General features: G+C 41.3%; 1 protein-coding gene across 2 annotated transcripts in view; it reads right to left on the bottom strand.

Moving 5' to 3' along the window:
- Positions 1-16,899, bottom strand: part of CRYBG3 (crystallin beta-gamma domain containing 3) — an 81,276-nt gene that overhangs the window by 38,501 nt on the left and 25,876 nt on the right. For both annotated transcript variants that reach the window (XM_058825710.1, XM_058825711.1), the window contains exons 3-4: positions 16,470-16,897; positions 904-5,389 (exon numbers count right to left, since the gene is read on the bottom strand). In XM_058825710.1, the coding sequence (XP_058681693.1) occupies positions 904-5,389; positions 16,470-16,897 (4,914 nt within the window). The remainder of the gene's footprint in view (positions 1-903; positions 5,390-16,469; positions 16,898-16,899) is intronic.

Below are 16,899 nucleotides of genomic sequence, written 5' to 3'. Positions count from 1 at the left end.
GGGTCCACTATTCCTATACATGTACACAACTGCCTTTAATAGAAAAAAAACCCCAAGATTTCTTTCACTGCCATTCAGAGCTGGTGCAAATTATTTAACAGGGTCAATCAGCAGAAAGCAGCATGTGCTAGAAAGGAAGAGCTGTTATGTAAGTTATAACCTTTACAAATGTATTAACCCCTTCCCAGCAAACAATAGACTGCATTTCTTAACAGAGGAAAGAACAAAAGACACATCTAACACAGGCTGGAGTATTCCCAACATGGTGGAAAGACTTCTTCAGTTACACACTTGGTCTGTGTGGCACTTTCAGATTCTAAACAGGAGAAGAACTCTTTCCATACCCTCATTTGCCATTGCTTTAAGCAAACTAAAAAAAGAAATCCTAATCTATGGAAGCAGCTATGTTACCTACTTGCTAACCGAGCTATAGTTTGTAGAAGACACTGTGATGAAACAATCAAAGAGCACAGTAAGCTGATATTTATACATTTTTTGGACAAGACAACTCTATTAATCTCAGAAGTGAAAGAAGTAAAAGAACAATTTTTATATAAAAGGCAATTCCATCACCTTCAGGTTGAAATGTCCTTAACATGGAGAAGTCTGTCTTGTGCTATTATAGAGACTTTTTATTATGTATATTTCCCTATTTTACCTTCTGTTCACATATTCTGTTTTACAGTTAAATCACTTTCACCTGTGCTGAACCAAGACTGTTATCTTTTAAAATTTATCAGAACACTTTTTTTTAAAACTATGAGAAAAAAGCCTAATAACTTCTGATAAAAACTTTTTATGACAAAAACTTAATTAAAAGGTAGCAAGGAGGATAGGGAGGCGGGAACTTTGAATCTGGGCTAATCACTTTGATTATAAATATCATGTGACATGACATCTTACCGCTGACAGTTCTCCCAGTTTTAGCACGGTGTTGTCTTGAAACCAGTGATTCTTTGGCTGCAGCATATCCTGAAGAAAGCTTCCAAACCTGGTCCCCTTTTCAGAAGAGCCTTTTCTGGCAGATTTCAAGTACTGGTAGTACACACTTGTAGGAGGCTGTGTTACAGCAGCATCAGCTTTCTCTGGAACTGGGTTACAAGGTGTCTGACTGGGAGAAGACACATCTGGAAACTGTTCTGTTTGCTCCTGTGAGTCAAGCTGCTCTTTTGAAAGAAGAAATGATTGTTCAAGAAAAAATCTACTTTGGTCATTTGATTGAGGGGTTGCGTTAAAATTCCCTCTGCACTGACTGGAAAGGCAGTTGTCTTCTCTCTCAACATCAAGAATATCTTCCTCATATGAAGGCTCTTCCTCCTCCTCTTCCTCCACCCCTTCCTCCTCATCCTCCTCCTCCTGGCTGAAGCGGGCAGTGAACTGCAAGCGCTCGGACACCGACTGGAGGAGGGAGAGCACAGAAGTGTGCCCAGAGCTGTCTTTGGAGGCTCCCCCAGCACGGCTCTCTGGGGACACGTCCGTGGACAGCACATCCTCCTGGGAGCTGTCATCCTCATAGATGGGGGACAGAGAGAAAGGATAAACCCTGTAGCGCTTGGCCTCCACGCTCAGGAAGGACTCGGAGCCGCGGCTCTCGGCTGCTGCGCTCACCTTGCTGTCCTGCCCAAACAGACACCCTGACTCCTGCCCGTTCCTTGCTCCAGCACGCCTTAGATCATCTGTGTTATCTGAAGGCAAATCAGAAGGAGAAAGAGAACCAGTTTGCATCTCATCAGTTGAGACAGATTTGTTGTCAGTTTGAAGAGCACCTTCGTAAATGATGGTAAAAGAACTGTTTTCCCACTGTTCAATTACGGGAGAAGAGGCCAAAAGTTCTGTTGGTTCCTTCATGCCATTGCTGCAGTCCAGGCCATTTTCTTCAAGCTGATCATTTCTCTCCATGTCTTGACCCTTGATTTGTGCCAGCTTCAGAGTCCCATTACTTTGAGCAAAGACTGTGTTGAAGCAGTGTTTCCCTTCACTGGCCTCTCCAGGAACAGACGATTCAGGCACCTTGGACTCAAATCTCAGTGTATCTAACTGTGTATCTAACCCAGCATTAACCTCTGCTCCAGTATTTGCCCCTTCTGCTAGTTCCTCTTCACTCTCCACTGCCTCGGAATTTTGTAAGGTTGCTTCTGCTTGTACAGGTACTTCCTCTGCAGCCTCTTTCCCACAGTGTTTGTGCAGACTGTCCTCTGCATTGCTTTCCAGAGACATCTGAGGGCTGCTTTTATCTTTGGAGTCACTCTGCAGGCTGATACATTCTTCACCACACATAAAAGATGACAAATTAACATTTGCAGCTGGCAGCAGTGTGGACTCTGGCATATTTGTATTATTGCTTGAACCTTTTAACTGCAATGGCAAAAGTGTTCCTTCAGCCACAGCAGCATCTCTATCTATAAAATGTAAAGTTCCATCAGATTTTCTACTTACTGCTGATACTTTGCCACACATTTCTGCTGCAGCCAGATGGTCACACACCCTTGCATTGTGCCTCTCTTTTGCTGGTGTCAGAAGATCTGATTCTGGCCTTGCAAAACTGCCAGAGGGAAGAAATCCATTTGTTTGAGGAGTAATTGCATTACTTGCTACATTTTCATCTTTCTGAGGCCAACTGATGCCATTTTCCATACAATGTGGAAGCAAAGGAGGACCTGAGCAATCTGCCTTTTCACAGTTTACAGCTACAGTCTGAGTTTCAACCATCTCTGTTGGTTCCTGAGCGTTGGCAGGAAGCCTCACATCCAGACTTAAAGCCTTTGGTATTTCAGCCTCAGGTTTGGGCTGAACATTTCCAGAAAGCCTTTTCCTCTCAGGGCGTTGCTGCTGACTGGAGGTCAGTTTTTGTATGGCTGAGTTAATGACCCCATCAACTGTTTCTTTTGCTTTTAGTTCTAGTGCCCTATGAAGGTCAATTTTACCAGGAATGGAAGAGAGTATCTTTTTATCTTGATTATTTGTATCCACTCTTTCATTTCCTGTAAATGAACACGAGCCTCCTCCACCGGGCTCATTAAAATCTTTTAATGACTGCACAGCTGACTGGATTTCTCCTGCTGCCAGCTGTACACTCTCAGCCTTCTGATAATTTGTAATATCCATATTTATTAAACCATCCTTGCTGCCACAAAACTGGCAGGCACCAAAGCCTTCTTTTGCTATTATTTCTTCTGTAGCCAAGTGTAAAACCAAGTCCACAATTTCTTCAGCTTTCTTCAGCAAAACAGCAGCATCTGGGAAAGAAGAACATTCTTGTCCTTTCCCAGAACAGAGACCATTTGCCTGGGCAGGTGCAGCAGCTTTTTGGCCAGAAGGGGCTTCCAAAGGAGCAGAAGCACCAAGAATTACCTGTCCCACAGCATCCCTGCAGACAGTCTCAGAATGGGCTGACTCAGATGCAGTTTCCAAAGGTATCAAGGGACAGATGGGTGATGGCACTGCCTCTGCCAGGACACTGCTGTCAGCCTGTTGTGTGCAGAAGGCCTCATCTGCCCCATCACTTGCTCTGTGACTGGAAGAATTACTGTTCCCCTGAGCAGTGCTGGATATCTGCAAGGCAGAAACAGGAAGGTTGGAGGCTTCTCTGGATACCAGAGGAGGAGAAGTGGGCCTGGAGATGCAAACAACCTCTGCACCTACTCCATCAGCACAGCTATCAAGCACAGGAGGAGTAATCTCAGGTTCCAGAGAATGTGCTGGGCACAAAGTTCTCAGGTCTCCTGAGCAAGGTGGCCTCTCTGTCATCCTGTTCACAGGGATTATTCTCCCAGACTCTGCAGCTGGAAAAATAGAGCTGTCTTTTTCAGAAGCAGCAATCTGGCCATTTTCAGAGCTAGTGGCAGAAGGCAGCATTTTTCCTTGTTTGGCAGATGAAGAATCAATTACTGTGGGTGATAGCCCAAGTTTATTGATGTTTTCCTTCTTGGAAGAAAAATTAATGCACCTGCTTTCAGAAGCAGGTGGAGATTCAGAAATTAGGTCTACATCATCATTTTCACAGGTGAAAGCAGAATGGCTGGTCAAAGGCTTTCCTTCAGATCTCAAGGCAGAATGAAGAGTGATCATAGAGGTAGACTCGTGGGTTGGAAGCACTGTCAGCTCATCAAAATGTGTTTTCACACTTTGACACCCATGTGCACAAGGTGACACACTGGCAAGGTTTTCCACTGCAGCCTCAGACAAAGCCTTCATTGTTTCCTCACTCTCCTTTCCTGGACAAGGAAAACCAGTCTGCTGCGTGGCAGTATCTTTGGAATTCTCCACGTGGATCAGCCCGTGACCATTTTGTATGAGCACTGCTTTCCCTGACCCACTCAGTTCTTCACTACAAGTCCCCCTGCCCATGGCTGTGTCTTCATCATGTCCAATAAATGACACTGAGGCAGTTAGATTGCCTGTGGCCAAGCACTTTCCTCCTTTGGATTCCATGCTGAGTGAAGTAGGTACTTGTTCATTAAAAGGGAAAAGAACAGTAGCAGGAGAGTTCTGTGGATTTTCCTCTCTGTCCACAGCTGTGACAATTTTCTGTGTATCACCATTTCCTGGATCACCATCCTTATTGTCACTCCTGGTGTGCTGATCTGCTTTCTGCTGAAATGTAGTGGTACTGAAATGAAGCCTCTGGACATCCAATGTTTGCTCTGAGTGATTATTCACTTGATGATTGCAGCAAAATTCTCCCTTCTCCTCCTGCAGTTCTTCATTAACTGTCTTTCTTTTTGACTTGGGTGAATGCAAACAATTATCCTGTATTTCTTTTGGGGACTTTTTATTACCTGCTTTACTACAATAATTTTCTTTATCAAAGTTAGAAGTAGCATTTTTGTCTGTCTGAAATAGAGTTTCTGCTTCTCCTCCAAACAAGTCATTTGCAGAACTGACTTGAAGGGAATGAGTACTCTGGGAAGTGGAATTGCTTAGGATCCCACTGTTCCTACCACTAAATGGCAATAATGAATCTAGTGAAAATGTCCTTTTAACTTTTGTTGCAGCTAACGCAGGTGCATTTCTTAAGTGTAACTCATGACATGATTCAGTGGATGAAGCTGTGGCCTTTGCAGTTCTTTCACGTTTACTTCTGCCCAAGCAATGCTGAGCTTTACCAAACTGTTTGCTTCCCACTCTAACTGCAGAAGAATTTAACACTGCATCATCCTGGTGATCGTTACCCTCATCTCTTCCATTTTCTTCTATTAGGCATCCTGATTTCACAGACAGAGTTGTCTGGACCTCTCCATTTCCTTTGACTGTTGAAGCATTTCTGTTCTCAGGACTTTTTTCTCCTTTTCCAGTTCCGGACTGGTTCCTGAGGAGCTGCCTGATCCTTGCAGAACCCCGATATGTTGCGTACGTGACTGCGGGCGCCTCTGGCTTCCGTCGTGTCTGCCTGGAACAAGGATCATCAATATCAGCAAGGACACACAATGAACTGCTGGCACAATAATAAAGTTTAGCACTAGCTGTAGATGATGCAAAACACTGCTTTACTCCACAGGTTAGCACAAAGTGTAAATTGCACTCAACACTATTTTCCTCCTGCTTCTGCTAAGCAGAGGTTTGTGTGACAAATGATATGGACACCACCTTGTACCAAAAAAGCCAGCTTAAAGTAAAAAAGTGGATGCTGGCTTAACCAACTTCTATCATTTATTTTGTACCAGGCAAGGGAATTCTGACAAGTGTCACTGCAAGGCAACATTTGCAGAGACAATCAATAATCGTGTTTTGAAGATGTTAGATCCTTCTAAAGCAGGCCTGCACATTAAAACTGAAGAAAATTTACTATACTAACATTCATTAAAATATGAATTGAAATTTAAACTTTTACCCAAGCTCTCAACATACTGTCAAAAAACAGGAGGAAGAGGAGGAGACACAAAACGTGGGGAAAAAAAGGAAGTATATAACAGGGGATGCTTTTTTGAACCACAGGGTAGTAAGGAAAGAGATTGAATGGGGAATGGATAACAATGAAGGCCCTTGGAATGCTGGAGGGAACACCAAAATGGGAAAACTAGAAATGTTACAAGGAATTGATAGATCTAGCTATTCATTAGTCTTAAATTAAGCAGAAAAAACAGTGAATGCAAAAACTAAGAATTGAAAGAAAGACCACAGAGGAACTGTGATCCTGCTCCTTCACTGCCCTTTCTCACAACACTAAAAATAAGTTCAGAGCCTGTCACTTCCAATTTTCTGAAGAAGCAGTTTTTCTCCTTTGTTAAAACTATGAGACATCACAAATACTCACCTTTCTTTCAAATGCTTTTCTCTTTCCCCCCTATTTTTCCGCCTGTTAAAGAATTCTTACAAAAATCAGTCACTGTCAGCTTTTCCATTCTTCACCTCAAGACAAAGTAGATGCTCAGACAAGACTTGAACTCCCTTCTGCCTCAAGCTCCACTAAAACTAAGAAGAAACCCTTTCAAAGTCTGCCCTATATCTGCTAACACAGGGAATGCTGGAATCAGCCATTCAGCTGTCTGCAAAATTGTCCTACTCATTTCAGGAGATTCTCTTGGGCAAAAAAAAACAACAACAAAAAGAGGTGTTGGCTAAGATTTTGATTTCTGATATAAAAGCATTGCAATATACAAAGATAGCTTAATAGGTTCTAAAAGATCTTTGCAACTTCCCTCATTTGTTCAATGTGTTTAGAAGTTGTTACAGCTCTAGAGTTGAGAACAAATAATTTAAGTGAGAAATAAAAAATGAATTTAATAAGGAAACTAAAACATCTGAGTATCGCTGAATAACTAACTTCAAATCTCATCTCTATGGATTCTGAGAATATATTCTCTCAAAAGATATATAAGAATATAAAAATGGAATGGATTCGCCAATCTAAAAATAGACTCTATTTTCTGGCAAAATTTTAGAGGCCAAGATTCTTACTTCACTATAAATTTTTTTTTTCTTTTTTTTCTTAATGCTATTTAAAATCACAAGTAAATAATACAAACAGAGTACAAGTGAACTAAATGTGGAATTATTCAAATTCACAAACATTAAAAGAGAGATATAAACAGTCATTTATATGCATGCTTTACATTGTCAAGTACCTTTAGGCTAATGCCAAAATATATTAATATGGGAATTCAGACTTTGTGAGAACTTGATTTGAATTGGGATTAAATTCACTGTAACTTCTGATGGAGCAAAAGCTCAATATAGGGTTTGTTGGTCGGGTACATTAAGTCACAGAGGAAACAAGAAAGTCCAGTATAAATAGCACATCTCCCAGCTTGCCAAGTTAGACGCCTACATTTGGTCTTCTATAGCACCAGTTTGGTTTATAGAGATACCAGCAGTGGTAGCTGCTAAACATCACACACTCCATTTGTAAAAATGGCTGACTTGAGGATTCACAACCCTCCAAAATATAAACATTTCTGAGCCAAAAAACCCCAAAGTACAGTGGAGAAAAAGGGTAGTAAAAAAAAATCATTATTGTTTCCCACAGAAAATTTTATTCTAATATTTTCTAAAACTCCAGAGATCATAAAAATGTGAGGGGAAGAATTGAGTTGAGTTCTGCAGTGCAGTATATTTACTCAGCATCAATCAGAGTCATACTAAAAATAAGTCTTAAGAATGTAAGACCTGATCATGCTCTTATTTAGAATTAAACCCTACTGAGTAACCTTTCCTGCTTTAAATAATCACGATTAAGCTTTTACAAACTCCAGCAGCTCCTCTATACTTTGGCCAACCTCAAAAATAAAAGTTGGCCAACAAGCGCCCTGAATCCAGATGAAATTTCCTTTAAGAAAACAAGCAGAACACATATTGGTACAATTTCTCCAAAAGAAAAAAATAATTATGGATTCTTGTACAGACCAACTGTAATGACACATGTTTGAAGTGAGCACGTAAATGGTATTGCAAGATGCCAAACACTCGTTTCCACCAAAACCAAGGCATGACTATGAATCAATAGCTTGCCAAGAACTAGCTTTTACTGAATGTCTTTTACTTCACGGTTGGTATTTTTGTATCATATGCAGTGGGGAGAATTCAGATTTATGTACAAACGTGGTGAGAACCAGTATTCCAGAAGAAACCCAGAACCAGTATTCCAGAAGAAACATACCTTGCCATTGTCTCCTGTACCCAACTTTGCCTTTGAATTTTTCATGTGAACTCAGAAATTCAGAAACCCAAAGCATCCAGATATGGGATGAATAGGTAAATTTTTCAGAAGGGATGCCAAGGAGAAGCCAGCATGATTGGGTTCTATATCCACACTGACTGGAGCTACATATCCCCCCAACCCAAAATTTATTGCAGAATGCCAGACAAAAAAAGTACTCAGAAGCTTTTTTTGCCTATGTGGCAACCTTTATAATTTCTCCCAATTCTTTTTGCTCTCCGTTGTCTTCTGAGGGAATTTTATGCTCCAATTGACCAATGTGAAGTCGGAAGACTCCAAGCCTTTTGCCCCTTGGAGAATTGTGCACAAACCCAAATGTGAGGAGCGCTGGCTCCGGCCCCTGTGCAGCTGCAGAGCCCCAGCCTGTGCCAGGGTCTCCCAACACACGGCTCTGCTCTCCTGCAGGCTTCACAAGACTTTTGTCAGTGAGCTTTATTTCAACCAGAACCAATCTATCCTCCACAGGCAAGGCAACTTCAGGGTCCCTGACCTTTGATAAATAATTTGCTCCTCAGCATGTTATAAAAAATTTTACCAGCAGACCTTTTAGTCCTAATGCAATTCCTTGCAGAGCACACAGAAGCATATTCACTCTGAATGCTCCCATGCAACAAGACATTTAAAAAATGAAAACCCATGTTCCTATGCAAGACCAGCAACTCAGCTGTAAGTCTTACGAAACAAATTTAGAAGCAGACTGTGCCACTAAAGAAAATCTTCCGAAAGTGTCACTGGAGACTTGTTTCATTTCTGATCACCAAAAAATGTCAGTTCAGAATTTACCTTAAAAACTCCTTGCAAAAATTTTTTTTGGCTCATGTGAGGATGTAGATGAAAGCCTGATTATACAAAGAACCCAGTGTGAATTTGTCACATATTCCAAATAGTAGGAGATTTCTTCTTTCCTGTCCTCACAGGAAGCTATTCAATTCCCTATAAAGCCTTAAATCAGTTTCACAAAAGACTTTGACAGCAACAAGAGAGGATGTCAACATGAGTTACGTTAGATTTGTCAAAAGTAGGTGCTTGTAGATATTTCTTCTATTGTGAAAAAGATATAAAAAGTTAAACGGGGACTAACTCAAGGAGGAGAGTGGAACATGTTCTGACATCTTATGTGACAGACATCTTGTGTAACTTGCCCAAGTGGCAGTGGTTATAAAACAGTGTTGTTGATTTGGAAGGCCAGAAGCAGGAAGAAACCTGCTACCTTAAATGCCTCATTCCAGTGCACCCATAAAGAACACACAGTTTGCATTTTTTCAGGTGTTTGCCATGGAGATGGCAATCCCTCCAAACCTGTTTGCACCACACAATAACACAGAAAGCAGAGAGCCCTATACATTTTCCAAAACGTGGAGGCAGACCTCACAGGCTGATGGAGCATCTCAGGCCCCAGCAGAACAGCTCATCTGCACAGCAGGGCACTGCTGCCCAGTCTGCCTCTCCCAAAACATGCCATGGTGAATTTTCCCCTCTTACCTCACTCTTCCAGATGTTTACTCTCCTGTGCAGCAGTCTGCTGCTTTAACAAGCATATCCATCCCTGATTCCCCCAATCTCTTCTCATAGATCTCACAGAGGGAGCTACCAGAGGGATCTGCAGGCTACAGGCTGAAAATCACTCATCTAGACTTGGTACTTGTGACTCCTGGCTACCCCTCTCTGACCATCTTAAAATTACACTGTTGTTTATTTTAATTTTATTCCACTTAGCTTTTATTCCACTGTATAGTTAACTGACAGCTTTTAAAAAAATTATGTTAGAGGTACTTCATCTGGAAACAAGTGTCCTAAAGTCACTTTGAAACACCTTCTGCTGGAACCCAGCTTACTCAGCCAGCTGGTTTCTATGCTCATTTAAGGTATTAATAAATGGGAAAAATGAAAGACTTGCTGAAAAAAAGACTCTGTGGGCTAACTGAATAGTTGCCATACACACCCTTAGATGACAGAAAATGTTTTAGCCACAGGGGATAGCTTCACGATATAAATCTGCAGTCTGAAATACTTAGTGTCCTGGCACGTCACAATGTATGTTTGAAAAGGTCAAAAGTTTGATTGAACAATGTGATTTACACGCAGTCGATTCTGCAGGAAATTTCAAAGCTAATGTTCCATAAGGGCAATTAAGAACCAACGACAATTTTAATAAAAGCAAACACAGTCTCTGTGACCTTGCAAGGAATGTTTTTCCTTCCCCTTGCCCTTTAGGGTAGAACTTCTTGATTATCTCCCACATCTGGGAAAACCCATTCTTTGAGTCTGAAGGAAGAGAGCACACATGAAGGCTGACCCAAACACCAGAGGTGTGAGACCGAGACCAGCACAAGGAGATCACTCCTGGCCCGTCCTTGCCCTATTTCCCCAGTACCCGGCAGCAGCCAGCCTCCCTACCCCACACCTGTGGGATCTGTCCTCACCTGCTGCCCCTCCCTTTTCCTCTGTGCCACTCTGGGACTCAGGTGCCAGGACTGGCCCCTCCCAGGGACAAGCAGAGCTGCTGCTGCTGCTTCTCACTGGGGTGCAAGAGCTGGGGACAGCAGTGAGGGCTCCCCCGAGTTTCTCATCTCAAGGCTGAAGAAAGCCACTCCCCTTGGCCTCCTCTGACATGTAATGAGGAATCAAAGCCAGGACATTCCTTTACACTCTTGAAGCAAGAGTGCAGCTTCAGGTGGGGTAGGAAAAGCAAAGGGTTTGACTCAGTTGAATGCATTGCACAGCTGAACAACTCTACCAAAAAAAAAAAAAAAAAAGTCACTGGAGGAAACAATCCAGTGAATTAGTTTTTGACTTAATTTATTCAGCTCAACTTTCCATCACACGTCTGCTAAGAATTACTCTTAAAATACAAAGTTTCCTTCTTCAGAAACACAAAAACCTTTGCTTTGGCACCAACAAGAACCTTTCCTTTGGACCACATCCCACTCTGGTAGGCACCCCTCTCTGGCAGGTAGAGAAATGCTTTGTGGCCTGCATTCCTCCCACAGCACAGCCCTGAGAGTGACCACTCTCCACAGCTCACCCAGGACATCAGGGCCAGGATGATCCCGCTCCTTCCCCAGCACAGCCTTCTAATTTTGGGTGGTATCTGGCTGGCCTAGAAGGGTGGAGCTGCCCAGGTAGTTCATGCCCCTCCCAAAGCGGCAGCAGGTCACTCTCAGCAATGACTCCCCAGCAACTGAACAACACTGCACTTCCACGGCCAGAAAGCCATCAAAACATCAACAAATCAACACCAACAAATGCAGGAGCAGCGGCTTCCCCACTTCTCCTCAGGAATTACCTGATGAGACCACTGCCTGGAACTAAGTGATGAATTTCTGTTCATTCACTCTTGATTTTCTGCCAAAGGCATCTATAGGGAAAGATGAATGTTGCTGCTACTGACTGAAATCAACACCACAATACACAACAATCCATCAGACAAATTAATGCTGTGTTTTGTTATCACCACAAGCCTGCCTCTGACAAGCGACACAAAGGAGAATTACAAGCTCTGAAACAAACCTATTAACCAGAATTATCTAAGCTTGAAGGACTTTATCAGATGTATTTCTATCAAAATAAAAGGGCAGGATTTGCTGACAGTAGCAAGGTGGGAAATACTAATTGCTAATACTAACATACATCAATTAAATGTGTAACAACAGGTTTACTAGACCTAAAAATAAAATAAATAATAATAAAAAATTCCCTCACAGAACCCACTAATGTATAACATAGTAGGACTGTAAACAGACTGATATTTCATTTTCCTTAGGGCTACCTCCCTTCTGAATGAAATTGCTTGCGATGCTCTCACTAAGTTATTCCTAGTACCTAGCTGTTAGTAGGGTGTGAAATTTAAATGCATGTTTTGAGCATCTGCTTTGGAAATCACCCCCACCCCCTTTTCTACCTACAGTAAGAAAATCCTTGCAGTTGTAGGATTCTTAGTTTTTTCTCACATCCATATCTACAAGGTTCATAACAGAAGGAAGAAGATGGGGTCTTAAAATACTTTGTTGAATTCAGGTATTACTGTCTTAAGCAGGACTTCTTAATCAAAACATTTAGAGTAAGGAAAATTTTGATTTTTTTCTCTTCAGCCATGTTCAGCAATGCAATAAAGCTCCTCCTTGCTGAAGTCCAGAACAAGCTGTGCAGTTCCACACGCGCCATTGTTCTGCACACCACTATTTGTAACGTCCACTTATTGTTACTGGATATTAAAAAAAACAAAATCTACTGGAAAATACAAATGGCAAGCAGTCAATGGAACAGATGTGGGTCATATATCTTTGGGGCAGGAGGAAAACACCAAAGTTCTGTCCTCAGTGACCTCACAAGGTACCACTCATTACCACCACAGGGATTCTTGAGAAGATGGCAGCTATTCACTGCAGGAACTCCATTCTCAATTTTGAAGAGAAATCACTGCTTTTTAGTGACAGGCAATATATATAAAAGTGCAAGACTTTTACATTATAGGAAAGAAAGATAATAGGGCAAATCTGTGTCTTCTATTTGTCACCTACTTCAGGAAATCATTATCTCTCTCATGTAGACTTTCAGCAATGAGAAATGAGGTGAAGTGCACCCCCACTGTTCCATGGTTTTATTTTTAGGGCTTATTTCATCAGCTAAAGGTTGTCTTTTAACATCATTAAGGAGTGCAGAGGCCAAGAGTAAACACAAAGTTTTCACTTTACACCTACCAGTCTGCCACAGGGAACTGTTCCACCCAGAAGCTGCCATCTTACCTAAGCAAGAGGGTTTTTCTACTCAAAGCAGCAAATATCCTACTTTACCATTGCTTGCTCCCTTTCACTTCAAGGCAAAGAAACCTTCAACCATCCCACAGAAATGGAAGACTGAGGGATGAAATAGCTGGAGACTGAGCCCAACTCTCCTCACCCATCTTCTGTGCTGCAATTACTGTTTGTAGTAATTGTTGTCTAGAGACTTTGCCAAATGTATCATGGTTTTGTCTTCTGTGCTCCTCCTTTGCCACTTGCCACTGTTGGGATTAAAGGAGCAAAGCCCTTTGAGGTACAGATTACCTCTGAGCCAACCAGCCAGGGTGATGGAGGAATAAATAATGTGACCTACACATTTTGTCCCTCAAAAACATGTACTTCCACAGACTGAGCTCATGAATTCCACTTTCCTTGGCCCAAGGCCTGGAAACTCAAGTCTTTACCAAGTGCCAGACCTCCCACTGAGGCCAAAATTAACCTCAGTTTACAGGTCAGAACACTCTGATATCCCTGAACTTCACCAAATATTGCTTTAAGGATATGAGGAGAATGAGGTTGTCTGAGTAGAGGCATCTGAAACCATCTGGTAGGTTTTTGAAATCTGAAAGGTTGTTTGGTTTAGGCTTTCTTTTTTTTATACAACTCTAATGGGGATTATGCAATCTAACAACCATCCCTCTTCCACTTATCATTACAACCTCCTCACTAACCAGAGACAGTCCCTAATGCAGTATTTCACTGCAGTGTGGAATTAACAAATTCATTTACATCTTCCTCAGGACAAAGGAAACTGCTGTCAGATTAATAATGCAGCGGTCACAAGGATTTGTAAAGCTCTCTGCTACATCCTGCCTCTACAGAAAATGCTGAAGCTGCAGTTTAATGCAACTATCAATGGAATCAGTACCTTTGGCTTTAAATGGTTCACTAGCACATCTCACACGACTTTTAGGACTCAACCACTCTTAGGTTCACATCTTGGCTCTTCATGGTTTCCACACCTTCCTGCTGCTTTGTGCTAAGTCTTTACCCCTTCTCCCCATCATTCCTCATGTGCTTGTAGCATCCACTCCCAAGAAAACTCTTCATCCAACTGGCAGCAACCAAGAACATTTTTACAGTTTAGACATGCTATTTACAGGTAGTTAATATTTAGTAAAAAACCCAGCTAGTACTGGAAAGAATAAACTACTCTGCATCCTATAAACTTTTATAAACTAAAAGAGAACAAATCCAGCACAACCACTTCCATAAAAGAAAAAAACAAAAACAGTTATCCTTAGTAAAAAACCAATTATTCAAACTTTTTAGAAAGGTAAACAACGCAAGCCTCTGCTTCCCTGCAGCCATTCCAATTTTTCTTTACTAATTGCTTCAGAAGAGCAGTTCACATTGTGTGGTCAGGCAGAGAAAAACATAATTAAAGTTACACAGAGATTGTCTAACTTGTTAGTATACAAAGCCAAAAAGGGCAGAATGTACACTGGACTTTTGAGAATGAGCTTAAAAGGACACAGACTGTTTTAATGTTTCCCCTAATTTACAACAGCTACAATGAAAAAAAACTACAATTTTTCTTCCGTTAAAAAAAGTTATTTTCCATGGAAAAGCTTCCTTCTGTATATAGGTCAACCCTTCCTTACCTCCAAACTAGCAACACATATTCTTTCATGCTTGCCTAGCCATGAGACAAACCCGCACTGAAAAAAACCTACACTGGTTTGCAAAGATTACCTAACAATACAGGACAATGCCAAAGGATGGCCAGTTGAAAAATCCAATTGTAACTTGGACTTCAGGAAAACAAAAATAACTCAAAAATTTCTGTACAGAGCAAAGAGGTCACATCAGCGAGTTAATAACCACACCTTCCAAACTCTTCAAACTTTGACAAATGCCTTATTTTATTAATCTACATTTTTATGAAGAATTCACGAGAAGAAAAAGGGGAATGAGATGCATCTTACCCTGTAAATTGTGCATAGACAGTGAAGGACATACTACAGAAACAGCAAATAGCAGCAAGAGACTGATGCAGCGACCCAGCCTGTCCAGCAGGTTTTAGGGAACACAGTTTGCTCAGGAACCAGACCAAATAACACCACGCTCCTGGGCTCTCCTGGGAACAGCTGAGGGGAGGAGACCTTTTCTCTTGCATTGATCAAAGCAGTGGTGCTGCTGAGCTGCAGCTTGGAAAAAGCACAGTCAGATGGGTGATACCATGATAAGAGGCTGGGATAAAAACCAGTCAACCACGTCACAGACCAAACCAGAGTGCTCATGAGAACACAACCAGTATTACTATTAATTACTGTATTTTGAAGGTGCAAATACAGTTTTAACTTCACTTAAATAAGTATCACATTGCCTATTCACATCCTGATCAGCCACTGCATGTATAATATAATGCTTCAAATAATTATTCTGCCAAATAACAGGTAAGGGCAGAGTGCTGGAGACATCCCCAGTATGGAAATGGAATTCAACAAGCAGCTATTTTGGCTGTCTCTGACCTCCTACATGGAGATGAAACATTTCACATGCCAATAAACAAACTGAGCACCACTCAAATTAATTTAAAAAAAATTAAAAGAAAAAAAGGTGTTTCTTCTGAGCCCATCCTCCCAATCTGCAGTCCAAGCAGGAGCACTCTGAGAGACTTACTGGTTACTCCCAATCACTACCTTCTGCTTAAATTTGAAATAAATATTCTGGGCCATACTGAAAGCCTGAGTCATCATCACTTGCAGATCCACTGCCCACAAACAAGTCCACGTTCCACACACCCATCAAAAACTGGACAGGTACCACAGGCACACATTCACACCTAACTCCAAATCCATGCTCTGCTGACCCACAGGCAGCCAAATTTCCAACATAACAGCTACAAATGATTCTGGAAAACTGGTATCTATGTTTATGACACTCATAAAAGGTTTTGTAATACACAGTGTTGACCACAGCCAGTGTTTTCAGTTTTCTACTCTCAAACACACAACAGCGCCTTTGCCACCCCTTTTTTTTTTAATCTTCTTTTAACATTCTATAAAGAATGTTCCATATTTTGGCTAATTGAAATTGAGTGCTTTACATAACCTTCTTTACATCACAGGAAAACCCGAAAGAACTAGGGGGGGAAAAAAAATCACACAAGCAAAAGTCACCCAGTCAAACAAACTAGGAAAGATGATTTAACAGTGAGAAAACCTTATTTGCAGAAGTAAAACTATTGAACTGCTGAGATATAAAAAGAACAAACATTCAAGCTTTTATATAGGCCAAAATATGGATGGAAATAAGTTCTTTACACTTCTTAACATATTTGTAAATGCCACATCTATTCAGGAGAAGTCGAAACAACCTTGAAGTTATATTTTGTTGCAGTTGACTTCTCCCCTGCTCATTTATTTAGGGCAGTTGCTACTGGACTTCTGCACAAAGTCAAGTCAGGGCCACTCCAAACACCCTTAGAAATGACAGACATTTCTCATACAGTCAGCTGAACTTGGTCAGCATAGTTCTGTACACACACACAAATATCAACATATTTAATAATAAATTCTAAAACTTACTTTTCTGTATCTGAGGACTGTTTCCAGCTTCCTTGAAGATCCCGTGTGTTATCTTTCCCAATATTATTTAAGATGGCATCATCTTTATTTACAGAATCCTCTTTTTTTCTAGCTGTAGGCTCTTCATTTTTTGGGTGCTTTGGCTGCATGTCCTTTGGAAAGGTGTTTGTGTTCTGTAAATCCTTTTCACATCTGTTGGGTTCATCTTGGAAGGTAGAGGATTTAGATTCTACCAGAGAAGATCTTGTTGCAATATTAAATAAGCTTCCAAGGAAATGAAAAAAGCCTTCTCGGGGTTGCTTGTCTTTATCTGCTGTTTTGCTTCCAGGAGTCAGACTAGGAAGGCTATTAGCCTTTTTCAGCTCCTCCTGGATTTCAGACTTGTTAAGCTCTTCTGTGGAATGGTTCTTCTCTTCATTTTGACAAGCCT

This window comes from Ammospiza caudacuta, chromosome 2 (genome assembly GCF_027887145.1).
Source record: "Ammospiza caudacuta isolate bAmmCau1 chromosome 2, bAmmCau1.pri, whole genome shotgun sequence".
Lineage (NCBI taxonomy): Eukaryota > Metazoa > Chordata > Aves > Passeriformes > Passerellidae > Ammospiza > Ammospiza caudacuta.
The sequence above is the reverse complement of the archived record's forward strand: the minus strand, read 5'-3'. Positions and strand labels throughout refer to the sequence as shown.